At 39.9% G+C, this 21,368-nt stretch overlaps 1 protein-coding gene across 1 annotated transcript in view; it reads right to left on the bottom strand.

Annotated features, from left to right (window-relative positions):
• si:dkeyp-72a4.1 (uncharacterized protein LOC100148058 homolog) overlaps nucleotides 1-21,368 on the bottom strand; it is a 77,105-nt gene that overhangs the window by 20,260 nt on the left and 35,477 nt on the right. The window contains exon 2 of the mRNA XM_036557903.1: nucleotides 12,233-12,360. Within this exon, the coding sequence (XP_036413796.1) occupies nucleotides 12,233-12,360 (128 nt within the window). The remainder of the gene's footprint in view (nucleotides 1-12,232; nucleotides 12,361-21,368) is intronic.

Genomic DNA, 21,368 nt, shown 5'->3' with positions numbered 1-21,368 from the left:
GAGTCACATGAAGCGTCCTTTCAAACTGCCGCTAACGTGACATCATTGGAGCTCAACACGCTTGGAGGAGAACACTAACTGCCAATTTAACTCCAATATCATTTCAGAGCTGCCTGTGTTGTCTAGCATCACGCTAGTGAAATAAATGGCCATCTCGAGAGTGCGAGGCCAGTTATGTCTTTATTGATTCCTGGCCATGGATGGGAGTGGCATCACCAAAGACATCACCAAGGGCCAATGCTTAGATGATGACTTGGGAGCCTGGAAAGTCTTAAACTTATAAAGCCACACTCTCACAGCTGTGACGCAAAGACTGTTGTTGTTAGATGCAGTGGAGCAGTTTCTGAACAGCGCACATGCAGACCACACTGCAAATCATACAATGAAAGAGTATCAATGGGGCATTTGAGTGGTGCAACTGTAGCATGGATAAAATGGGTAGCATGAGTAGGATGGCCCTCCTTCTCCTCCCATTACTCAACATAATTTTAGCCAATGTGTTTATCTGTTGGCTGACGTAAGAGAAGTGGCAGTTAGTGTTCAGAATTGGCAGTTAGCAGCTAGCATGTGGTGACCTAACTAGCGGGTGGGATTAGACACGGCTAAATTGGGGAGAAAATTGGGTAAAAAAAATAGTTACAATTAGAAGTGACTGGAGACGGTTTATTCCTGTGCATTCGTCAGTTTCCTCAAAATGGTAGTTTGAGAAGTCCATGAATTTTCAGCTTTCATCACTTTATTTTCATTTTTAAAATAGATGCAATGGCAACACTTAGAGATTACGCCACTTAATAAGAAGAGTATTACTCATTTTTCTCTCTCTGTAACAAGGTCAAAAGTATAATGTCTTTTTCAGTGATTCTTCTATTTAGGCCAGCTGGCTCTCCTGTAAACTGCTGTTGAAACACCTGTAGTTTTTCAGCTTACTGACACAAAAAGTTGTTCTTAGAAACAACAAATTCCAGATTCTAAGAAATTCTAGTTTCTTGATGTTCTGGCCAACACTTGTAAAGATTATTAGTTCCTAGTTTGGCTGAATGCTTGACCTTCATTTCGTGAAGTAATTATGACTGTCTTGTCTTTTCTTTGCTTAACTGAGCAGATTTTTACCATTTTATTCTCCCTAACATTAATGAATGACATGCATGTGTCTATGCATGTACCTATATTTATATCCCTCACCCAACAATAGCTGTTATAAATTGTGATTATATGCTACATAAACATATTATGTAATGGACCACTAAGTATAGGTAAACATGAAAAACCTGGTTTTGAGAAGATGCACTCAAACTTTTGGTGCTATATGCTGGTTGATGTATTACAATATTTAGTCCAAATGCATTGCTGAAATGGAGAAAATGTCTTGATTAGATATGTGTTGGATGTTTCTAACAGCTGAAAAAAAACCTGTTCTTACTTCAGAGATTCAGCCTGAACCATATTTTTATACACCATGAATTCCTTGTCGATGCTCAGGTACTGCATTTAACATCATTTTCTGAAGGACAACCATTGTGCACTTTGTCAGATTCAATCCTGCATGGTTCCCCTTGAACGTTTTTTCCATGAAACTCACAAGAAAGGGACATAAATAAATAAAAATCAGTGCAGAATGAAAATGTAGCTCAAGTTGAACCATTTCCCCCAAGTAAAATCATTCTAGCTGTCCAACATTATGATGAAGAAGAAGAAGAAGAAGAAGAAGAAGATACCCAAAAACGAATATAGCATGTTGGCTTTGTCAAAGCTAATATAAAATTGCACAACTGGCGAACTTGGCCACATGACTGAGCCGAAAAATCTCCAGTATGCATCAGAAATGTTTGATGTCAGTTTGCAAGTCCTCTATTCAGAAGAAGCCATCTGTGCTGGTCTGGAGGCAGATGTTGTGACCCAGATGTCCAGCATCCTCGGGCCCCACACCCACACTGACCCTCCACACACTGAAAATTTAAATGGCAGAATTTTACCTATAATTATGCTCGTCACACCTTTAAGTTCTTAAAAATGATGGACCTACTGACAGCTCCAGACTTTCATTCCTCATTCCTATAAAATAATATTGCTGTCACTGAATAACAAGCTTCACAAACTACACAGCAGTTTTAGGGCTTGTAAGTCTTATTAATCAGTAATGTTATAGAAAGCAATGCAAACTGTTTTAACTGGTTTTACAAGTATGTAATAAAGGTTTGGACCAGCCGGCTTTTAAGAGGTTAGGAGATTCTTGCGATTCTTTGGGGACGGGCTTGGAGACAGTTTTTTAACAGGTATGCAATCAGATTTTGGCTTCTAGATTGAAAAAAAAAGAAACAATACAATTTCAAGATTTTGAGATTTGATACAAACAAGAAGACAGAAAGCTGCCAACTTAGAATTAGCATTGCAACAGATGCTTAATAAGCCCTTTTTTTTAAAACAAGGACAGTGTCACTATGCAAAAAAATATTTTTATGAAGCATCAAAAGCTATTTGACCAATAATGCCCCCCCCACCCCCCGGAGTATTTTCAGCCTGCTAAACGTGAGTGAGTCAGTAAGTGAGTGAATTACAAGCTAGGTGTAGTAGGTGCATCTAAGAACTTGATTTTATGTGTCTGACAAAGATGCTATTCACCTGTTCATCTATAATGAACAAAGGAACCGTGCGAGACTGAAAACGATCCCTATGTATTTCCCGTACCACCACAGACATTCTGGTATATGTAAACACATGTAGCTGTATACCTTTGAGATTGGAAAAAAATGCTAGGACACAATGAAATGACCAGAGCTAAAGATTAAACACTGTTGAGAAGACAACTCAACTTCTGAAGAGCAGGCACCTGAGAATTAACTTGCATAAGAATATCCATGTGTCAAGGTACACACCTTGATTTCTCTTGCCTAACTAAGGTGATATTCAGCTGTTCTGATGCTAACTCTAAAGAACAAAGTAAATATGTGAGACTGGGAGCGATCTTTAAGACGGTAATCCACTGTTCAGTCCATTTGGTATATGTAACCAAAGACAGCTAAATTATGGCTTCTATGTTGGACATACAGAAAGACCAAATGAAGAGGGAAGATTTCAAGCTTCAATACAATCAAGCAGTCGCTTTTCCAACATTTGAAAAACTGGCTCCCTGACAATTTTGTGCAACTGACACTAAACATGTGCTTGTGTGAAAATGTTCCAATTTCATGTGTCTGACAAAGGTTCATCTGTTCTGATGGCATCTGTAATGAACAAAGTAAACATGAGAGATTGGGACCTATCGCTATGCAGACTCCCCACCACCCAGGACATTTAGGCATATGTGAACGCATGTAGCTCAGTTATGGCTTCTAGACTGGAACGAATCCTGGGAGAACACAATGAAATTGAAAGATTTAAGGACTAAATACAGTTTAGAACACAAAATCAAATACAAACTGTTACTTCAAAACTCATTTGTGTAAGAATGCTCTTTTAATTAGGTCTGACATCTTTTCTGACGGCATGAACTTAGAAGCAAATCCTGAGGGGACACATTGAAATGGCAGAATTTAAGAATTTAATACAGTTAAGAAGACAAAGTTTAACTCTTGAAGAACTGGCACGTGAGAATTGATTTGCATAAGAATGTTCTTGTGTCATCTGTTCAATGCCACCTGTAATGAATGAGGTAAATATAAGAAATTAGGACCTATCCCTACGAGCGCACCCCTCCACCCGTGACATTTTGGTGTATGGGAAGGCATGCAGCTCAGTTATGTCTTCTAGATTGGAAAAAATCCTGGAAGGACACAATGAGTTAAGAGTTTCAGAGATAGGGACTGAATACAGCTGAGAAGACAAAGCCTCTAAATTTTGAAAAACTTGCGCCTGAGAATTAATCTGCATAAGAATGTTCTTCTATCAAGGTCTGACAAAGGTGATATTCATCTGTTCTGATGTCGTTTGTAAAGAATAAAGCAAATACAAGAAATCGGGACCTATTCCTATGAAGGTACCCCACCGCACGGGACATTTTGTTATATGTGAATGCATATGGCTGAGTGATGTTGGGAGGAACACCTGCGCTCCATTCTGACGAATGGCACCTTGTGATCCACTAGAGGCCGAAGTGAAACAGGCACAGGGTACAGCTGTTCACCTGCGTTGCCCTGATAGCAATTACATAGCTCAATGTTATCTGCCAGAAACCATGTCGGGGGACAGTGGACGGAACGAGACAGTGGACGAGAGAGATAGAGCCAGAGAACAGGACATGTTTGTCCTATCTCCACTCTCTGATCTCTAGCTCACCTCAGAAAGAGCTCATTCCAATCGTTCTGCCTTTTAACAACTCCACAGTGGAGCTGTTACCGGCTGTACAACTAACACAGTGCTGCTAGAGTGCCGTCGCTACAGTGTTTCCACACAAAAAGCAGCCGTGTGGTGGTGAAGTGGGGGGGAAATAACACTCTGTAAATGTGACTTGGCACAGCAGCAGCAGCAACACATCAGGGGGCACCGCCATATGTCAGCGCTGTCTAAGCAGGCCCAGCTGTGCAAGGGCGTGAGTGGGGAGGGCGACGGATCGGCAGGTGTGTAATCCGTTCGGGGCGCTAATCGATCACTGCCCGGCCTGACTGACCGGCACTGTGCCCAGAAGCCTGGGCCTTGTGACTTGCCCTGGACCCACACACCCGCAACTTAAGGGCCGGTTCCCGGGAGCTAACGAGAAGAGTCAGGACTTGTCTGCTTAAATCAGCATCACATTTGCTGACAGGTTAAGGCTGCTGTTTTAATACACTCCAGAGGATAGTGCATCAGCTGGGAAGGGGCTGTTAATTGAGCATTAAAAGACGAGGCATGTACGATTTTCACATTTAGGCTTCGTATGAAGATCTCTAACAGATGTTCATAAACCTGTTTTCAAATGTATCTGATGGGAGTGGCAATCATGAATTTTTATGGTTGACTCACAAAAAGAATTCCAATTTCTTTACAGCCAAATCGGCCTATGGCTGATTTTTTGGCTCATTAGTTCTTTTTTTTGTTTAAAGCAACATGCAACAAAGACAACAGCTTTCTCTATTTGCTCTTTACCCAAGCCAAGCCAAACAAATGCATGATATAAAAGACGTAGGCTGGAGGGCTGCCCTAACGCATGCATAGTGCTCTCACAGACAAAGCGTTATGAAGAGCAAACAAAAATTTTCAGAGAACACAAAGAATGACCTACTAACATGTTTTTTTATGGTCTATAAGAAAACATGAAATGGATACTAGCACATTTCCATTATTTGTATTTAAAAAATCACTAAAATATCACTTACTCTTCTTCTTCTTCTTGTTATTTACAAAATAGTACTTACTATTATTTACAAAATAGTACTCACTCTTTAACAGAACAAACTGTTAAACACTTATATGAAATATCACTTATTTTTAAATAGCATGAAATCTAAATACAGCACTACAAGTAAGAGGCAAAAGTAAGTCTTTTTTTATTATAGTCATGTGGTGCCAGATGTCATCTCGTAACGAGACAACCATGAGAAATTTTGTGCTAAATGTGTTTGTGAACGTAGAGGTGTAAACAAACTGAGTGTGAAATCCAACACCTCTTAAATGCATAGCTCAAAGTACAGGGTGATGGTGCACACGTCAATATTTGCTGATAGACAACAAGCCTGTCGGTAGCCCACATATGTAACGTAAATTAACGTGGCTGAAAAGCCCCTCTAAAAACTTCAAGTAAGCACACACCGACCAGCCACTTACTGGTTGACTTACTGCATAAGTACAGACTATAGTCCATCTGTTTCTCTGCATAACTTGTTATCCTCTTTCACTCTGTTCTTCAATGATCAAGACCCCAACAGGACCAACACATAGCAGGTATTATTTGGGTGGTGGCAGCTGGCCATGCGAGACCTGGTACGCTATAGCAACAGCAGTCAGATGCAGGGGGAGTTTACTAAGCTAGCTGACATTACGCCATAAAAATGCAAGGTCGATCCCCAGCAAAGTCACAAGCAACTGTGGTCAGAAGACAGGAAGCCCCCCCCCCACCCCCCAGCCAACATGGGCATCTGTTAGCCGATGTAAGAGAACTGGCAAGCAGCATTCTCCTCCAAGCATGTTAAGCTGTCCAATGATGTTGTGTTCACTGCAGTTCGAAAAAAGATGCAGAGGCTGCCTCGAAGTAAGCACATGCTAGCCTCCCAGCTTAGTAGCATCACGTCATAGAAGGGAACCTAGCTAGCGGGTGGGAATTGAACATGACTAAATTGGGGAAAAATCTGTTTAAATATAAAAGTGATTCTAAATCAGCCTGATTCCAAAACTGCCAAATCCAATCGCGCACTACTATCAGACAGACTGCGATTAAGATTTGATCAAAGACGAACGACAAACTCACTCCTCTTAATACTAAACCTGTTCCCTCTATCACATCCTGTGACTTACAGCCTGCGATAACAAATTGCAGTATTACTTTCTTCTCAGAACAGTGATTCAACCAACAAAAAGGCGGTTGAATCCCGGTTGAATGACAAAGTCTTTTCAGCCCATCAAATAACACTTCAATCTAACAGTTTGATATTGTGAGGTGATTCATCCAAGAAGGCCATTGCATAATCTCCTCTCCCCACCCTCTCGAATGGGCTCCCAATGGGTCATGAATGTGTAAGCAAACACTGGCAATTCTTATGAGCCGTGCTTTTATGCGCTGTGACAACGGCAGCTACGGGCAAAAGCCCACCACGGCCCTCCCGTCGCCTGTGTCCGCACTAATGATTCAATTTGCCGTGACGGCCAGCAGCAGCATATGGGTGAGAGTGCAGAAAAGCGATGAGAGCGGCCACAGAGACCAATTCTGTTTACTAGTTATTCTTCCTAATTCAATAGCATAGCACAGGGCCAGCTTACAAGAATGGCTGCCTCCCACTCACACACAGCCAGAGGAACTGTTCTCTGGGCCTGGCTCGCTGCTTGTGTAACAGGGTGTCACAGCAGCACGGAGATGCATGAGGACTGTGCAGCGGATGCGCTGGTGCGTGCAGCGTGTGCAGCCAGATTGCAGGCCGCTGTCACTGCGCATCAATTAAAGTCAAGCAGAGTGGCAGGACGACACCTATGGCACTCTCGCTCCCTCTTATGGCATCAAAGGGACATGACAGCACAGCCTGGTGTTTCGGTGTATCTGGTATTTCTATGCTTGGCTTTGAATGCTGTACCTGTAGGGTGTCCAGCACAGCTTCTGGAGATCCTTGGTCCAGTCCAGTTTGGTGATTTCCTAAGAAGTTCAATAGCTAAGCATAGCCACAATCAACTCTAGATGGTACAGCAGGGGTGTCCAGCACAGTTTGGGCAAAACCACCAGAGTATTATGGAAAGTTAACTACCAAATTTCTTTCTCTTAGTGTATGACTTCTTATGCAGGACCAACCCAGAGTGGTCTTACAAAATGCACCATCAATAAAACCACTAGCTCAGAATTTCAGTCACAGCAGTTTCAGTCCCCAAGCCATACTGCCATGTGTCCCATGACCTGGACCAAATTAGCCATTAGGGCTGCATGATATGGACATAAAATGCAACATTCAATAAATCTGTTGGATATCACAATGCTGATATGAGAAGCGCCAATTTATTATTAAAATTGTGTTTCACTGACTGGAAATATCACAGTACTGAGTCTTTTTCGTGCACCAAAAGGCTAAGAAATAGTAGCTTCGCCTGAGCAGCTTTTTCTATACAGGCTACAGAAACAAATGTATATACATATACATTTCATTATACTTTGTTTTTTACACTCTTTGTCCATTTTATCAGCTCCACTAACTATATAAATAGTTAAGTTACTTGTTCTTCATGTGGGAGGGAAGGGTTCATTCGACCAATATGACTACATCCCTCTGGCACTTGTATTTTCTAAGTAAGGAAAGAGGCAAATCTGTCTGAGACTACTTAAAAACATGCTACAGCTTAAGGCAGATCTAGGTCCCTGTGTCATACATTCAGATTAGGAGGTGTCCAGTCAATAAAATCACCCCAACTTTGTCTCTGGTACGTGTGCTCAAGGCTTCACATGTGGGTGTGCACACTGTCCATCTTCTGAAAAGATCTGCTTTGTTTAAAATATGAACCATGGTTATAAGTTTACAAATTGATATGTTAAATTTCTCCATTTTTCATGTGACACTATTGGGAACAGGAACGAAATGCTCTTAGCAACAAAAAGTTCACAGAATAGAGACTGGGGACCTCAGGCAACCTGTGTCTACAACTGGTCAGAGGATTTTATTGCACTCAGTCATTTTATTGCTTCACCGCATCTTAAACATTTGCATGAAGTACAAAAACCATTGATTTTTTACTTTTTACCCTGTCTTTGTGTCACCTGTTGCTAGCTAAATCGTAGCTACTTTCATAGGAAATAACTGGTCTCCTGCTGCTCCGTCACCTGCTAATGTGAATGCAGGGTTAGGCATTCACACAATGCTAATCAGTGGCTATAAGCTTCTTTTATTTGCTAGCAACTAGTGCCGTGAATTTTGGCAAATTCTTTTGACCGAAAACCCACTGTTTTAGTAATTTAGCATTAAACAAGCCTAAGATCACAGACACAACTCATGACAACATCAAATACAGCACTGCGTTTTATCAAAATGAGGCTTTAGACGTTACTGAATGAAAAAACAGCCCAACGTAACGTACATGATAGTAACATAATAACTTACTTACAAACATAATACATACTAACATAATAACTAACTTACATTTACCACACATCATTAGCACAAGTTAACTGACACATATGGCCTGCCCAGGGCTAGCTGAAGGTCATGCATAGTTTAAAATCACATAAAGTTGGCAGCTTGCTAGCTCTTTTGTCATGGGACTACCTACATCAGCTAATGACTAACTAACAAGGCGCTCACACACAATTCAAAAATGGTCTTCATGTTGAATGAAAACTTGCCTATTCAAATATCAACTGTTTATAGGAAATTAAGTGCGTTTTTACCTAAAGTCGCTGGTGGAACATTTATGTATTTGTCAGTTAACAGTTGACTGGTTAATCATCGACATCCCTACTAACAACATTAGCCTCATAGCTCCACAACTGAAGAAGCAAACTTTGGACCCTAAATGTGTTGGCTGATCGACTATACATGAGGTAAGGGGGAAATATTATATAATAGAATATTATAAAAAGCCACTATTTGTTTCCTATGCAGTTCCAGGTGGTCCTGGGAATGTACAGCGCTAGACAGCAGCTGAAACGGACGACTCAAAACACTAAGAAAACAATCTGTGAAAAACATGCTCTCCTGCAGTCTCTCAGTGCAGGGGAGATAGCTGTCATTCACAACACAAATCTGTGCTAGCATCCTCTCTCTCTCTCTCTCTCCTTCTCTCTCTCTCTCTCTCACACACACACACACACACACACGGGACTGACTGTCCCCTCTAGGAGATGAGTGGCAACCATGAATATTTCATCATGCCCATCTTTACAGGGGTGACAGTCATTAGCCTGTCATGACTGATTCAAATCTATTCAAAGTGTGGCCTTATCTGAAAACGCAGCAAAACGGACACAATTAGACACGAAAAGGCCTCTGATTGATGGAGCTCTCTGTGCTCCCTGTGTCAATAGTTCTGATCTGCATTACAGGTCATGTAATTGTCTATCAGTAGCAAGTCAGAGGAAGGAGATGGAACTATCTCCCCCCAGACACATCTTTAATGTCTATTAAAATTCACATTAGAAACCATTTATACTGCATTAATAAGTAAACAGACAGTGTTGTATAACAGCATTACTCTTTAATATGTAAAAATGCAAAGCAGGGGTTAAAAAAATCTGAATACACCAGCACTAAAGCTGCAACAATGATACACATAATTGAAAAAAGTGGGGATTTGCAGTTACATTCACCTTCACTACAACTACACTAGGGCTGAACGATATTAGAAGAGTCATGCTAAATATGTTCACATGCACACCTACGGTTTGATATTAGTCTAGCACCGCTAGTCTAAAGCCGCCTTTCCACTGCATGGTACCAGCTCGAGTCGACTAGACTCAGCTCGACTCGACAATCTTTTGGTAGCAGATACTTCGTTTTCCACTGCAGATATAGTATCACTTTTCGGTATCGGATCAGCTCGCTTGGAACATTGATAGAGATGGTACCAACTTTTGCCTAATGGAAAACCAAAAAAGGTGAGTAGAGTCAAATCAAGCAGGTACTATGCAGTGGAAAAGCGCCTTATCTAAGCCAGGATCAGTAAACAGCACAATTTGTCATTATAGCTACGCTCACACTACAAGCCTCGTTGCTCAAATATGATTTTTTGCTCAAATCCGATCTCTCTGACACGATGGTTCACACTCGTTTAGGTAAGTGACTGAAATCTGTCATTAATGTGAACGAACCAGCATCCTGAAATGACCCACATGAGCACATCCTACTCAGTAACGTCACGTGAATGAATCACGTGCATCATCAGCACAAACTCACGAGCAGAACGAGCTTCGCTGAGAAGATCATTAACTCTAAACAGCTCTCAGCTTCATTATTAGAGCGAGGCGAAGGAGAAAAAGGTGAGATGAGCTGCTTTTCCACTGTTTACAGGCTTTAACTTCTGTTCCGCGCTGCTGCCATGCTAACACTGAATGATGGCGCACGCGCAATGAAAAAAGCAAATTAATTCCGATCTGAGCGTCACATTAAGGTTGCATGGCCAGGAATCAGATATGTATCAGATCTAGAACCATATGTGAAAGTGGTTTGTGTGGCCACATAGCCCTGAAAAGATCTGAGTTACTTTAGGGCAAAAAAATTGGATTTGTGACACTTCAGCCTGGTAATGTGAACGTAGCCTAACATGGTCCGAGCAAGGTCCAGTACGTGTCCACTTACAACTTCATGCAAAAGAGCGCAGCCGGCATGTTGCATTTAGCCAATCAGGCAAGAGTAGCCTGGTCTTTGCTATGAACATCTAACATGTCTGAAATTACAATGAGGAAACAATGTATTTCTCTTCTATTTTACACAATAATGAAAATATCGGACTTTCTGCATAACTGCTGACAGTGAAGATTTGGACGGACTTTTTTCTTTCTTTTTTACTTTCACAAACAGCAAATTTCTAAAACACAATACAAGTTTGACTTTTGAATGAAGAAATGAAGAAGAAATATTTGAAAAACTCAGGTGGCTCAGATCTACTGATCAGAGGGTTTTGCACAAACTTCTGGAGTCCATGCCAGCCTGAGTGCACACTATCATTAAATCAAATCCTGCACCAAATACTAAGAAATTCAGAACTTCATGTAAACATTCAGAGATTCTACTTTTCACTCAAACTCATGCTGATAATTGAAATTTGTATGAAAAAGAGTGCAAAACAGCAGCATTTTCACCCGTGTTCTCAGACCCCCAGTGTTCTTTTGGTCCCCATTGTAGATTTAATAGAGTTCATTTCTATAACGACATAGAAACACTCATCAGTGGTGAGCAGCGAGAGAGGCGGAGAGTACAAGTGCAACCGCTGTTGACATTTCATTTATGCAAAGACTTGTACACTTTAAGTCACTTTATTTAAATTAGAAGGCAAACTAGAGCATTAAAACTCAAGTATAAACCAGACTTGTGGTCCAGGCCGATAAAATTGGACATTAATGTTAAGATGATTTAGTTATTTTACAGAGCTTATGTAAATATCTTGGTTCGGTCCAGTTTCCTAGACTAAGATCTTAGGTTACTGTGTGCATGTAAATGTACATGTTGTGATATTTCAGGGTTTTTTGTTTAATATTGTGATACTTTTAAAAAGAAAAGGTTGAAAAAGTTACCCTGACAAACTATTCCCAAATCATCACTCTAGCAATAGAGATTATGATTAATACTCGTTGGAGATGCTCCATGTGTACAGAATTACAAAACTGCAATTATATTGCTACAAATTCCAATTTTGATACACTTTGCAATATATTAACATGCATGAGTCAACCTCTGATGACACGACTCAAGATTGGTCTTGAGTTGAGACCCAAACTATTTACATTTTTTGGATCACATGAATGCCTTAATTCACTAAAACATATAAAAAACTCAGCTGGGACCTGGTCAGAATATAATTATTATATATGACTGTAATTATAATATAATATACAATCTAATCATTTATATAATTAAAAAAAAAAACTTTAAAAATTGAACTAATTTAGTGTAGTAAAGAGAACAGAGCACTGCTGTACCTCCTCCTGGTCCAACATGTAGAGCTGATTTCCAGAGATCATGCGTGGATTCCAGCCAGGATGCTCGTAGGACGGAGCAGCATATGAGGGCTGGGGGCGATAGGAGGGGGGAACAGCATACCTCGCATCTGAGGTGAGAGGAGAGAGAGAGAGAGAGAGAGAGAGAGAGATTATGAGAGTGAGAAACTCTAGATCACACTAATACTAAATACAATGTACTTTAGTGAACTACCTCAGCTACTTTAACGTGCAGCCACAGGTGTTTGATTGCACAGACAGCTTGTATCTCCATAAAAAGCATTTCCAATACAATAGGACACAGTCACACATTAGCCTAAGGTCACCATGCCCAATGCAAAGCGTCAGCTAGAGGGGTACAAATTCCCCCAGCACTGGGCTGTGGAGCAGTGGAACTGTGTTCTCTGGAGTGAACCACCTTTGGGATGAGCTCAAGTGAGATCCAACCAGTATCTGACCTCATTAATGCTCTTGTGCCTGAATGCAATCAAACCCTCACAGCAATACATAACGTAAAGCCTTGCCAAAAGAGTAGAAACTGTTACTGTAGCAAAGGGAGGACAAACGCCTTATTAATGCCACTAATTTCAGAAGAAATACTGGATGAATGAATACTGAATACTGGATACTGGTGTCCACATGAATCTCAAAGGTGCTGAAAGTATCAAATAAAATAGATTATAATGATATTCAATAAAGTCAGCATTAGCATTCATTTTTTGATCAAAACACAATTCTAAAAAAAGCTTGGTGTATTGTTTTTATAGTGTAAATAGTTTTTACACAAACAAAACTAAGCTCCTCAGACAAAACATTTGTCACCTTGCGTGTTTAAGGTGGTGACTAATTTTTTGTCCAAGGAGAATAAAAATCGCTTTGCTTCCAGGTAAAAATTGCTTCTATAAGTCAGTGCAGGTCCTTCACAACCAATTTCTGAAAGAATTCTATTTCTATTCACAAGCCGTGAAACACGCTGATGGTCCCTGTCCGTCAGTTTCGTATTTCAGCCACAATTCTGATGAGAATTTCCTCTAGACTTTGGGAATTTTTGCTGCTGCTAGTAGACCTGTATGACCGTACGCTTCGATACACCTGCAAATCCAGCTACTTCTTTCACACTGTGGTCTTTGCCACGCCCAAATGCAATCACTCCTTTTAACGAGACATTCACTGCACTGTACCACCTTTTCTCAATCTATGAATTCCATCGCACACCTCGCAGGTGTTTATAGCCCAATCATCCTCGCGCAAAGCCATCAGCAGGAGCCTGCAAGTTGTTACTACCTTAAACATGTAAGGTGACTAATTTTTTGTTCAGGGAGCTTATTTACTGTATTAGTAATTTATTTTCTGTATAAAGTGTTTTTTTTTTAATAATTCTGGATCATACCAAGGTTATCAACCTGAAAAATGGTGAAATTTTAGATATCAAATTTCATAATGCACAGAATTTTTTATGAAAAATTGTAACTTAATCTTAAAAAATAATGGTAAGGTTAAGGATTTACATTCATACTAATCAAACATCAAATCATGGCAACAAAACCCATATTTTGAACTGTAGATAGAGTAAAATGAGATGCAGGCCTAAAAGATTAAGCATAAAGTGCCTCCAAAAATGTAAAACAAGATAAGAAATATGACAAAAACAAAGGACTGAAAGAAATTGTGCAGCATTGTGAGATTTCTTGAAAGAAAAGAAGAAAGGCTCTTGTGCGATACGTCATGTGTGCGAAAGTTTCACATTTCACTGGCACGTCCTGCATTACTGTCTTGTTGCTAGCCAAATAGCTGCATTCGCTCAGCATGATCAAGTCACCGCAGGTGTTAAAGGCAAGAAAACCAAACATTTTCACAGCTCAGGAAACAAAGTGAGCCTTCACCAGTGAAAATGTGATATTATGAACCAAATACAGCACTAGGCAAAAGTCTGAGACCAGTCAAAACAGTCATTAAGTATAGAGTCAGGAAAAAAATCAAAGGCATATATACAGCAGAAAATTATATAGAAGCTTCAACAACTCATATGACCCGGAAAATTGAATAGCTGGCACTTAATGGTTGTTTTGTCTGGAAATAGGATGAAAAAAGGTGGTCTCTGGCTTTTGCACAGTGCTGTATGTCAAATATTAGGCGTAATTTTCAATTGGAATAAGTAAATTTCTCCTAATAAAAGAAATTCTAGTGTAGTATAGTTTTGTATATTACTAATTACTCCTCTACCTGAAGCACTCACAAAATGACAAACTGTAGCATCTCAGGGACACGGAACAGCTTCCTTCCCAGCTTATAACCATACCATTCATTTGAAATCTGATGACATTATACTAGCCCTGGAATTTCATATGGCCTTAAACGTGCCTCTAAATCTGTCATGTCTCTGGTTCGTGTCGCTCTCTGGCCAAGGAGACAGACTCATAAAGAGATTACTGCAGCCTCTGACACTTTTACACCTTCTCAGAGCTCTTTTACAGCCTACAGGAATGTATTCTGTACTTTTACTCCAGCTTATGAAGCCACACAGTTCTGACACAGCTCTTGCCTACAGTACCCATCCTCTGAATGCCCACTATCTAACACAAATCACTTCAACCAATGCTAACCTTTTCTGCACCCTCACCAGCCCTCTTGGTTCTCACAAGAGTCTCGAGTATCATTGTCCTCATCCAAGGTCTTCTGTGCTCAAAATGTTGCTGTACTTTGTCTGAAATTTTAAAAACTGTATGTTTTTTCATCTTATTATCATAATACAAATAACAAGAAGCTGACCAGCTAACAGCAGGAAGGAAAATCACTTTATATTTTCTGTCAAAGCTGCTATGATTTGCTAGCTGAGTCCTAGTCTCACGAGCGCAACTATTCTGATTACCGTCAGGGAATGTTGAGGTTTTTGCTAGTGTGGCCAAGACAGGCCTACTTTGATAAGAAGCAGCCATTTGACTGACATGCAAAAACATACCCGCAGGAAAGTGGTTTATGTTAGCAAAACATAGTTCTTGGTTGGCAACACACTACGATATCTCATTTACTAGCTACAACACCCTTAAAACAAAACTCTGGAATAAGTTTCAAAGATGAAACTGCTCTGAAATGTTTACTGTTGTCATGCTGTGCAGAACAAAGTTTGCTCCCCATTGGACTGATAACAAGAGCGCACAGATGTGCATTCAAGTGGACCAAATCAGAGTAAAAAACTGATAACATTCAGACAGTTATGGCAGATCGGTGTGTTCTAAAAAACTGCCAGTTTCCAAAATTTTAAAGACTGCAAACAGTACAAGGGGGTTATGGGCAGCAATGTAGTGGCAGGTAAACGCATGTAAAAAATGTTTACATACATTTTTAAATTTAAAATTTCATTTGCTCATCCTCTTTAATTATTCGCTCACTTTTTTTTAGAGTTTACTAATTCATTTTTAGAGTAACCTCACAAACTCATTTTGGGATTTCTTAAAAAATCAAGGTTGACTTATCTTGTTTTTTAGTGAACATGGTTGCAGACACTTCTCCCATTCATCAAATGTGAAAGGAGCCACAGACACCACAGCTCATGGACCTTTGGCTTAAGCTATTCATCTCATGAACCCCCCCAAAAACGTGTCGTAAGTGTAGCCATTTATACCATCAAGCATGACGCCTCTCATTGCCCTCTTGTTGGGAGCATCTTACCAGAAGAAGCAAGCACAAAATACTGATGCATCGATTTTCTTTCGCACCTCAGCATTACAGAAACTTTGTGCACATTCAATTTGGTACTTTTGGTACCGTTAAAGCTGTGGGCAACTTGAAGGTAAATACGGGCTGAGAATTGAAATGTGGAATCAGAGTGCATTGCCTCATTTGTTTCTAGTAAAACAGAAACTTTCTCCTGATTCCTAAACATAGAAGGCAGACTGTACCCAACCTTATCCATGATTAATTATGTAATAACCTTTCAACCTCCAGCCTGAGAGGGGGGAAGTGCTGTGGCCAATCAAATTTCTTTAGGGGCCATTGCTATCCCATGTCCCCCTGCACCCTAGACCGCTGCAATAAATATACAGCTAGAAAATTACGTTTCATGGGATGTTACATTAAAGCCGCTTTGGTGTCTGTCAGTGGCTTCATAACAGATCATATTATGATCATATTATGACTTCATGCCATTCAAATATTAAACCTCTTGTTTTACGAAAAGTATTAGCACATGTAATATAAGAAGTCAGCATGCAGCGCAGTTCGCATGAAATGATAAGACTACAGGTATTAGGTGAAAACATATACTTCATTTTTCCATATGCAGTTCCACAGTTATGCAAATGGGTGCCTAATGGCTTAAAGTTTGTGGAAACTGCACTTTTCTTCTTATTTGTTTAATAAAAAAGCACAATAATGTCTGACAATAATCCATTTAACGAAGGTTTAGAATATGGTTCATAATAAGAATTAGGTCAAATAAGTTCAAACTTATGCATTTCAATTATATGTAAATGTCCCATCTAATGTGACCACATATCTCCAGTGTCAGAGATGGTGAATTTTTCATTGCGTCTAATTATTTTAAATAAATAGTGATTTTTTCAAATAAGTTTAATTTAAAATGTTTGCTTGATGTTTATGACAGCCGTTTTTTGTGTGGTCGCTCAGAGACCAGTGTCCTCACAGGAGGAGTATACAACAGGACCCACTACAGAGGGCCATGCTGTCCACTTGACACCAAGCCAGGCGAAATCTCTTCTGCTTTGGAAATCGCCCGTCATGTCCAGCTCAGCTCGGCCCTGAAAAGAGTCACCGGCCAGCGGGAGGAAACACCCAGCGCCCTTCAGATCTTGCTCTGTGTTCTGTCCTCAGATCATGCTCTTTTTTGTCTTCATTATGAGCAAAAGCTGGTCGTGTGCATAACAAATTAATGACAGCACAGGATAAACACTGCGTGGTTTTATGGACTCCAAGTGCTGAATGCTCTGCACTGTATCTTAGTACAAAATACGGGTTAAGCTATTTACTTCCCCTCTGTGGTGCTTAGTAGAAATCATGTCTTGCTGTAGTTGGCATCAATAGATGCAAAATGGCTAAATGGCTAAAATAGTCACAACACTTCTTTGCAACCAGCTTTTTTTCCTAAAGATATGAAAAAAGTGCGAGAAACCAGCTTTCACTTATTTAATTTCCTGTCAAAACATCCATTAATTACAAGTTATTCATTTGTGAGGAGATATATCTGATATTAGTTATAAAACTAGGTTAGTTTCCAAACCTGGAGTTCAAAAATTGATCAAATAATACAGAGAAAATGGGACCCCTAACAACCGTGCAGGACCTGGTAGACCACTAAAACTGTCACCATCAGCACATAAAGAAGACAATTTCCAAAGCAATAACAGAAGCTGCTGGTGTTCTCAGAACAATGGACGGACCCCAGAGTCCAGTCCTCAACATCACTGAATGTGTTTGGGATTACTTGAATCATGAGAAGCAGAAAATGCAGACAACCTCTAAGACTGAACTTTGTGGAAAAACATTCCTGAAGATTTCTTTAAAAAACCGAAAGCAAGACTGAAACAATGATTTTATATTTAATTGTTTTCTGTCAAACAAACATTTTTTGTTTTTCTTCCTGACACCAAAAATAAATAATTTGCAGATAATGGCCATTTCAACTAGAAATTAAATAACTGATAAAGTATCTGAAACTGTATATCAAAACATTAATTAAAGTACTGTAATATTTCTTCCTCTTTACAGCAATGAGATTTTTGCTAGCACTGAAACCCTCATAGGCTCGTCTGACTCCCCTTCATTTTGGACTCTCTTGTGAGCATCCTCTAGCTGAAACTGAAACCTGGTAGAATTCAGAGAGTGGGAGTTCTCCATCTCAAAATTCTCAGATAGAAACTTCATGTATGCCTATAAAGTAGGGCTGTCGTCAAGACCACCACTGACCATGACTAGTCAAATCCAACTAATGCCCTCTCTGAATTAATCCAACCAATTGCCCATATCATGAAATATCATGAACATGAAAATAACTGTTTCTGTCTTGATGGTTTAATAAAGTCAATTTATTTTCTTGGCTGTTTTAAGTAATCAGTGTTTGTTAGTTTTAACTCTGATTAGCAAGCGATATTACACTGCAATACTGTAAGCCAGCTAGGTGCAAACGTGTGCCTTTGAGAACAACAAAAAGTGAGCTAGCAAAACAATAGACTAAACATTGTGGTTATGCAAACCTGTCAAATTCACTTGCATGGAACAGACCTACAGTATGAATAAATAATTGATTTAGCCTATTTCAGATTTAAGAGAATAAATAATAGCAAATAATTTAGGCTACCTGTTTGTATAACAATATGTAAATAAATCTATATATTATTTAAAACACCATGGAATAGCAGGAATGAACCAATCAACTAATGTCTAATGAAAGGCAGCTCACATTTGAAACCACTGAAACTTTGAATGCACCTTAAAAAAATATGTCCAAATATTGGCTGAGAGTCCAAGAGAGTCTCTCTGGGTGGGTAGGATGGCCCTCATTCTCCCCCATTACTCATCACTCGTCTGTTAACTGACAAACCAGAATTAGCACTGTAAAGCCATGTTGAGCTGTCCAGTGATGTTGCTTTGGCGGGAGTTTGAAAAGATGTGGTGGCTTGTTTCACGTGCTACACGTATTAGAGTTCGCCCTTCCTGCTTGGTGGCAGAAGAAGCCCAAAGTCATTAAAGGAAAGTCTGTCCACTCAAAGACCATTGTGGCACTGTCCTCTGCCCCCCGGCAGTTATTTCCAGTCATACAAGACCCAAATGCTACCTCTGTGAATAAACATTACAAAAATATATTTAGAAATCACTAATACACCCTGACAAAAACAGCATAGTAGTTTTGTGTTGATCTTGTGAATAACACGAAAATGAGGGGGGCTTTTCTTGCTTGCGGTTTTACCAGACAGCAGACTGGATTGGGCGGGACTGGCTACGTTGAGCTATACTAACTTCCCCATTCAATTTTCAACCACTGACCTGTCTCCTTCTTTATACTGCCTTAGGGGAGACCTAGCTAGCAGGTGGGAATTGGCATTGACTAAATTGGAAGGGAAACAAACAAAAAAACAAAAAACCTAATTAAATGTTGGTGATTTTTCAAATGTAGTTTCAAGCCGGTCGTGTGTAGTAAGCCAGCTGTGTATTCATCAATTTTTAGAGCATGCTAAAGCACAAACTATCTACAGGTGTATATTATGTTTACATATAACGTGACAGGTTTCCCAGTGATTCAGTAAATCTAGTCCCATTTAGGACCTACCTAATCAGTTCACCCACTTTTGTTCCACAGGTCACAATTGACAACATATAGAACCAAGATGTGAATAGAGACACACCACTGACTTGACTTGTGTAACACATTAGATTCATTAGGTCACACAGTTTTGTCCCCTACATTCTAAAGTTTTGGATGTCATTAGGGGACGAACGTTTCAGTGCCCTAGGATAATCTCTACACCGGGACCCCTAAAAATGGCTAAATCCCCAGTTCATTTACTACATACAGAACAAAAGGTCAATTCGAGACAAACTGTGCCTCTTTTCTAAGGGAGAGCTTTACACCACAGGCAGGATGTTGCCACTGTACTGAGAATCTGTTGCTGTCTCAGTAGTATTGTGCAGTTTGTGGGGGCGGGAAGGGAAAAAAAAGCTGACGCTGAAACGGGTCAGACTTACTCAACGTTGTCATTAGTGAGCCCGTTGGGGGGTAAGGTTGATTATCCACGTCGCTGCGCTCTAAAACCCAGGCTAAAAATAATCACGAAATAGCTCCGGATGCCCCGGGCTAATAAGGCACAAACACGAGGGCGGCCACTTTCGAGGCACAACACATACGATGCCTGTTTCCTGCATTAACAGATATCGTTACATTATTTATGATACAGCCATCAGAGAGTGAGAGAGAGAGACAGGAACAAGGCTGAGCAGGTTTTCTGAATGAGCTTCTGAATGCTTCTTCTGGTTGGCCGCAGGTAATGTAAAGAAAAAAAAAAAAGGAAGGCACTGCAATAGCCTGGACAGTTTCTGCCCTAGATGTGATGTGACCTTACCTCTGGTCCGCAAATGTCAAGGATGTGTCATAGAGTGAGGTCAAGAGATACCATGACCCTAAGGGCAGAGAAGGGTATATACAGATAGGAATCATATATATTATTAAAGCTTATTAATATCTTTAGATACTAACACATCAGCAAGTAACTGTCAAGCTCCACTGTTCAGAAGTTGGAAATGTTTGCCATGTATTCCCTCACTTGGGGACTGAGAACCTGCATTTCAACATTAAAAATGGGGTCACAAATGTCTAGCATGGCTGTGAGTTTAAAAAGGCATATTTGCACCTTTAACTATTAGCATATCAAGTATTGCTGTTTAGAAGTGTGAATGGATGTGTTTGCCATGCCTTTGCTCCCTCAGGGCCAGAGAACCTCCATTTCAGTCTTAAAAACAGGGATCATAAGCTTCTATCATGGCTGCGACTTTCTAAAAGCATATTAGCATCTTTACTTTTTAGCATATTAAGTTCTATGGTATTAAAACGTGTGAATGGACACGTTTGTCATGCCTTTGTTTACTGGTGTGCAGAAAACCAGCATTTCAATATTAAAACACAGGGGTCATATGTTTCTATCATGGCTGTGACTTTATAAACGCATATTAGCATCTATAGCTATTAGCATGTTACGTTCTATCATGTAGAAGTGAGACTAACAAGTGTTTGGCTTGCTTTCACTCACATGGGAACCTGCATTTCAACATTAAACGCAGGAGTCATAAATTTCTAATATGACTGTGATTTAATGAAATCATATTAGCATCTTTAGCATATCAGGTTCTCCACATTAGAGGTGTGAAAGGACATGTTTTGATTGCTCGTGGGCGGAGAACCTGCATTTCAACTTTAAAGACAGGGCTCATAAATTTCTAGAATGAAAGCATATTAGGATCTTTAGCTTTTAGCATACGCAGTTCTACCATTTAGAAGTGTGAAGAGATAAGTTTGCTATGCCTTCACTCACTCGGGGGCAGAAAAATGCATTTCATTAAAAAATGTGGGTCATAAACTTCTATCATGGATGTGATTTAACAAAAGGCATGT

The sequence above is a fragment of the Colossoma macropomum genome, unplaced genomic scaffold, assembly GCF_904425465.1.
Source record: "Colossoma macropomum unplaced genomic scaffold, Colossoma_macropomum, whole genome shotgun sequence".
NCBI classification, from domain to species: Eukaryota; Metazoa; Chordata; class Actinopteri; order Characiformes; family Serrasalmidae; genus Colossoma; species Colossoma macropomum.
The sequence above is the reverse complement of the archived record's forward strand: the minus strand, read 5'-3'. Positions and strand labels throughout refer to the sequence as shown.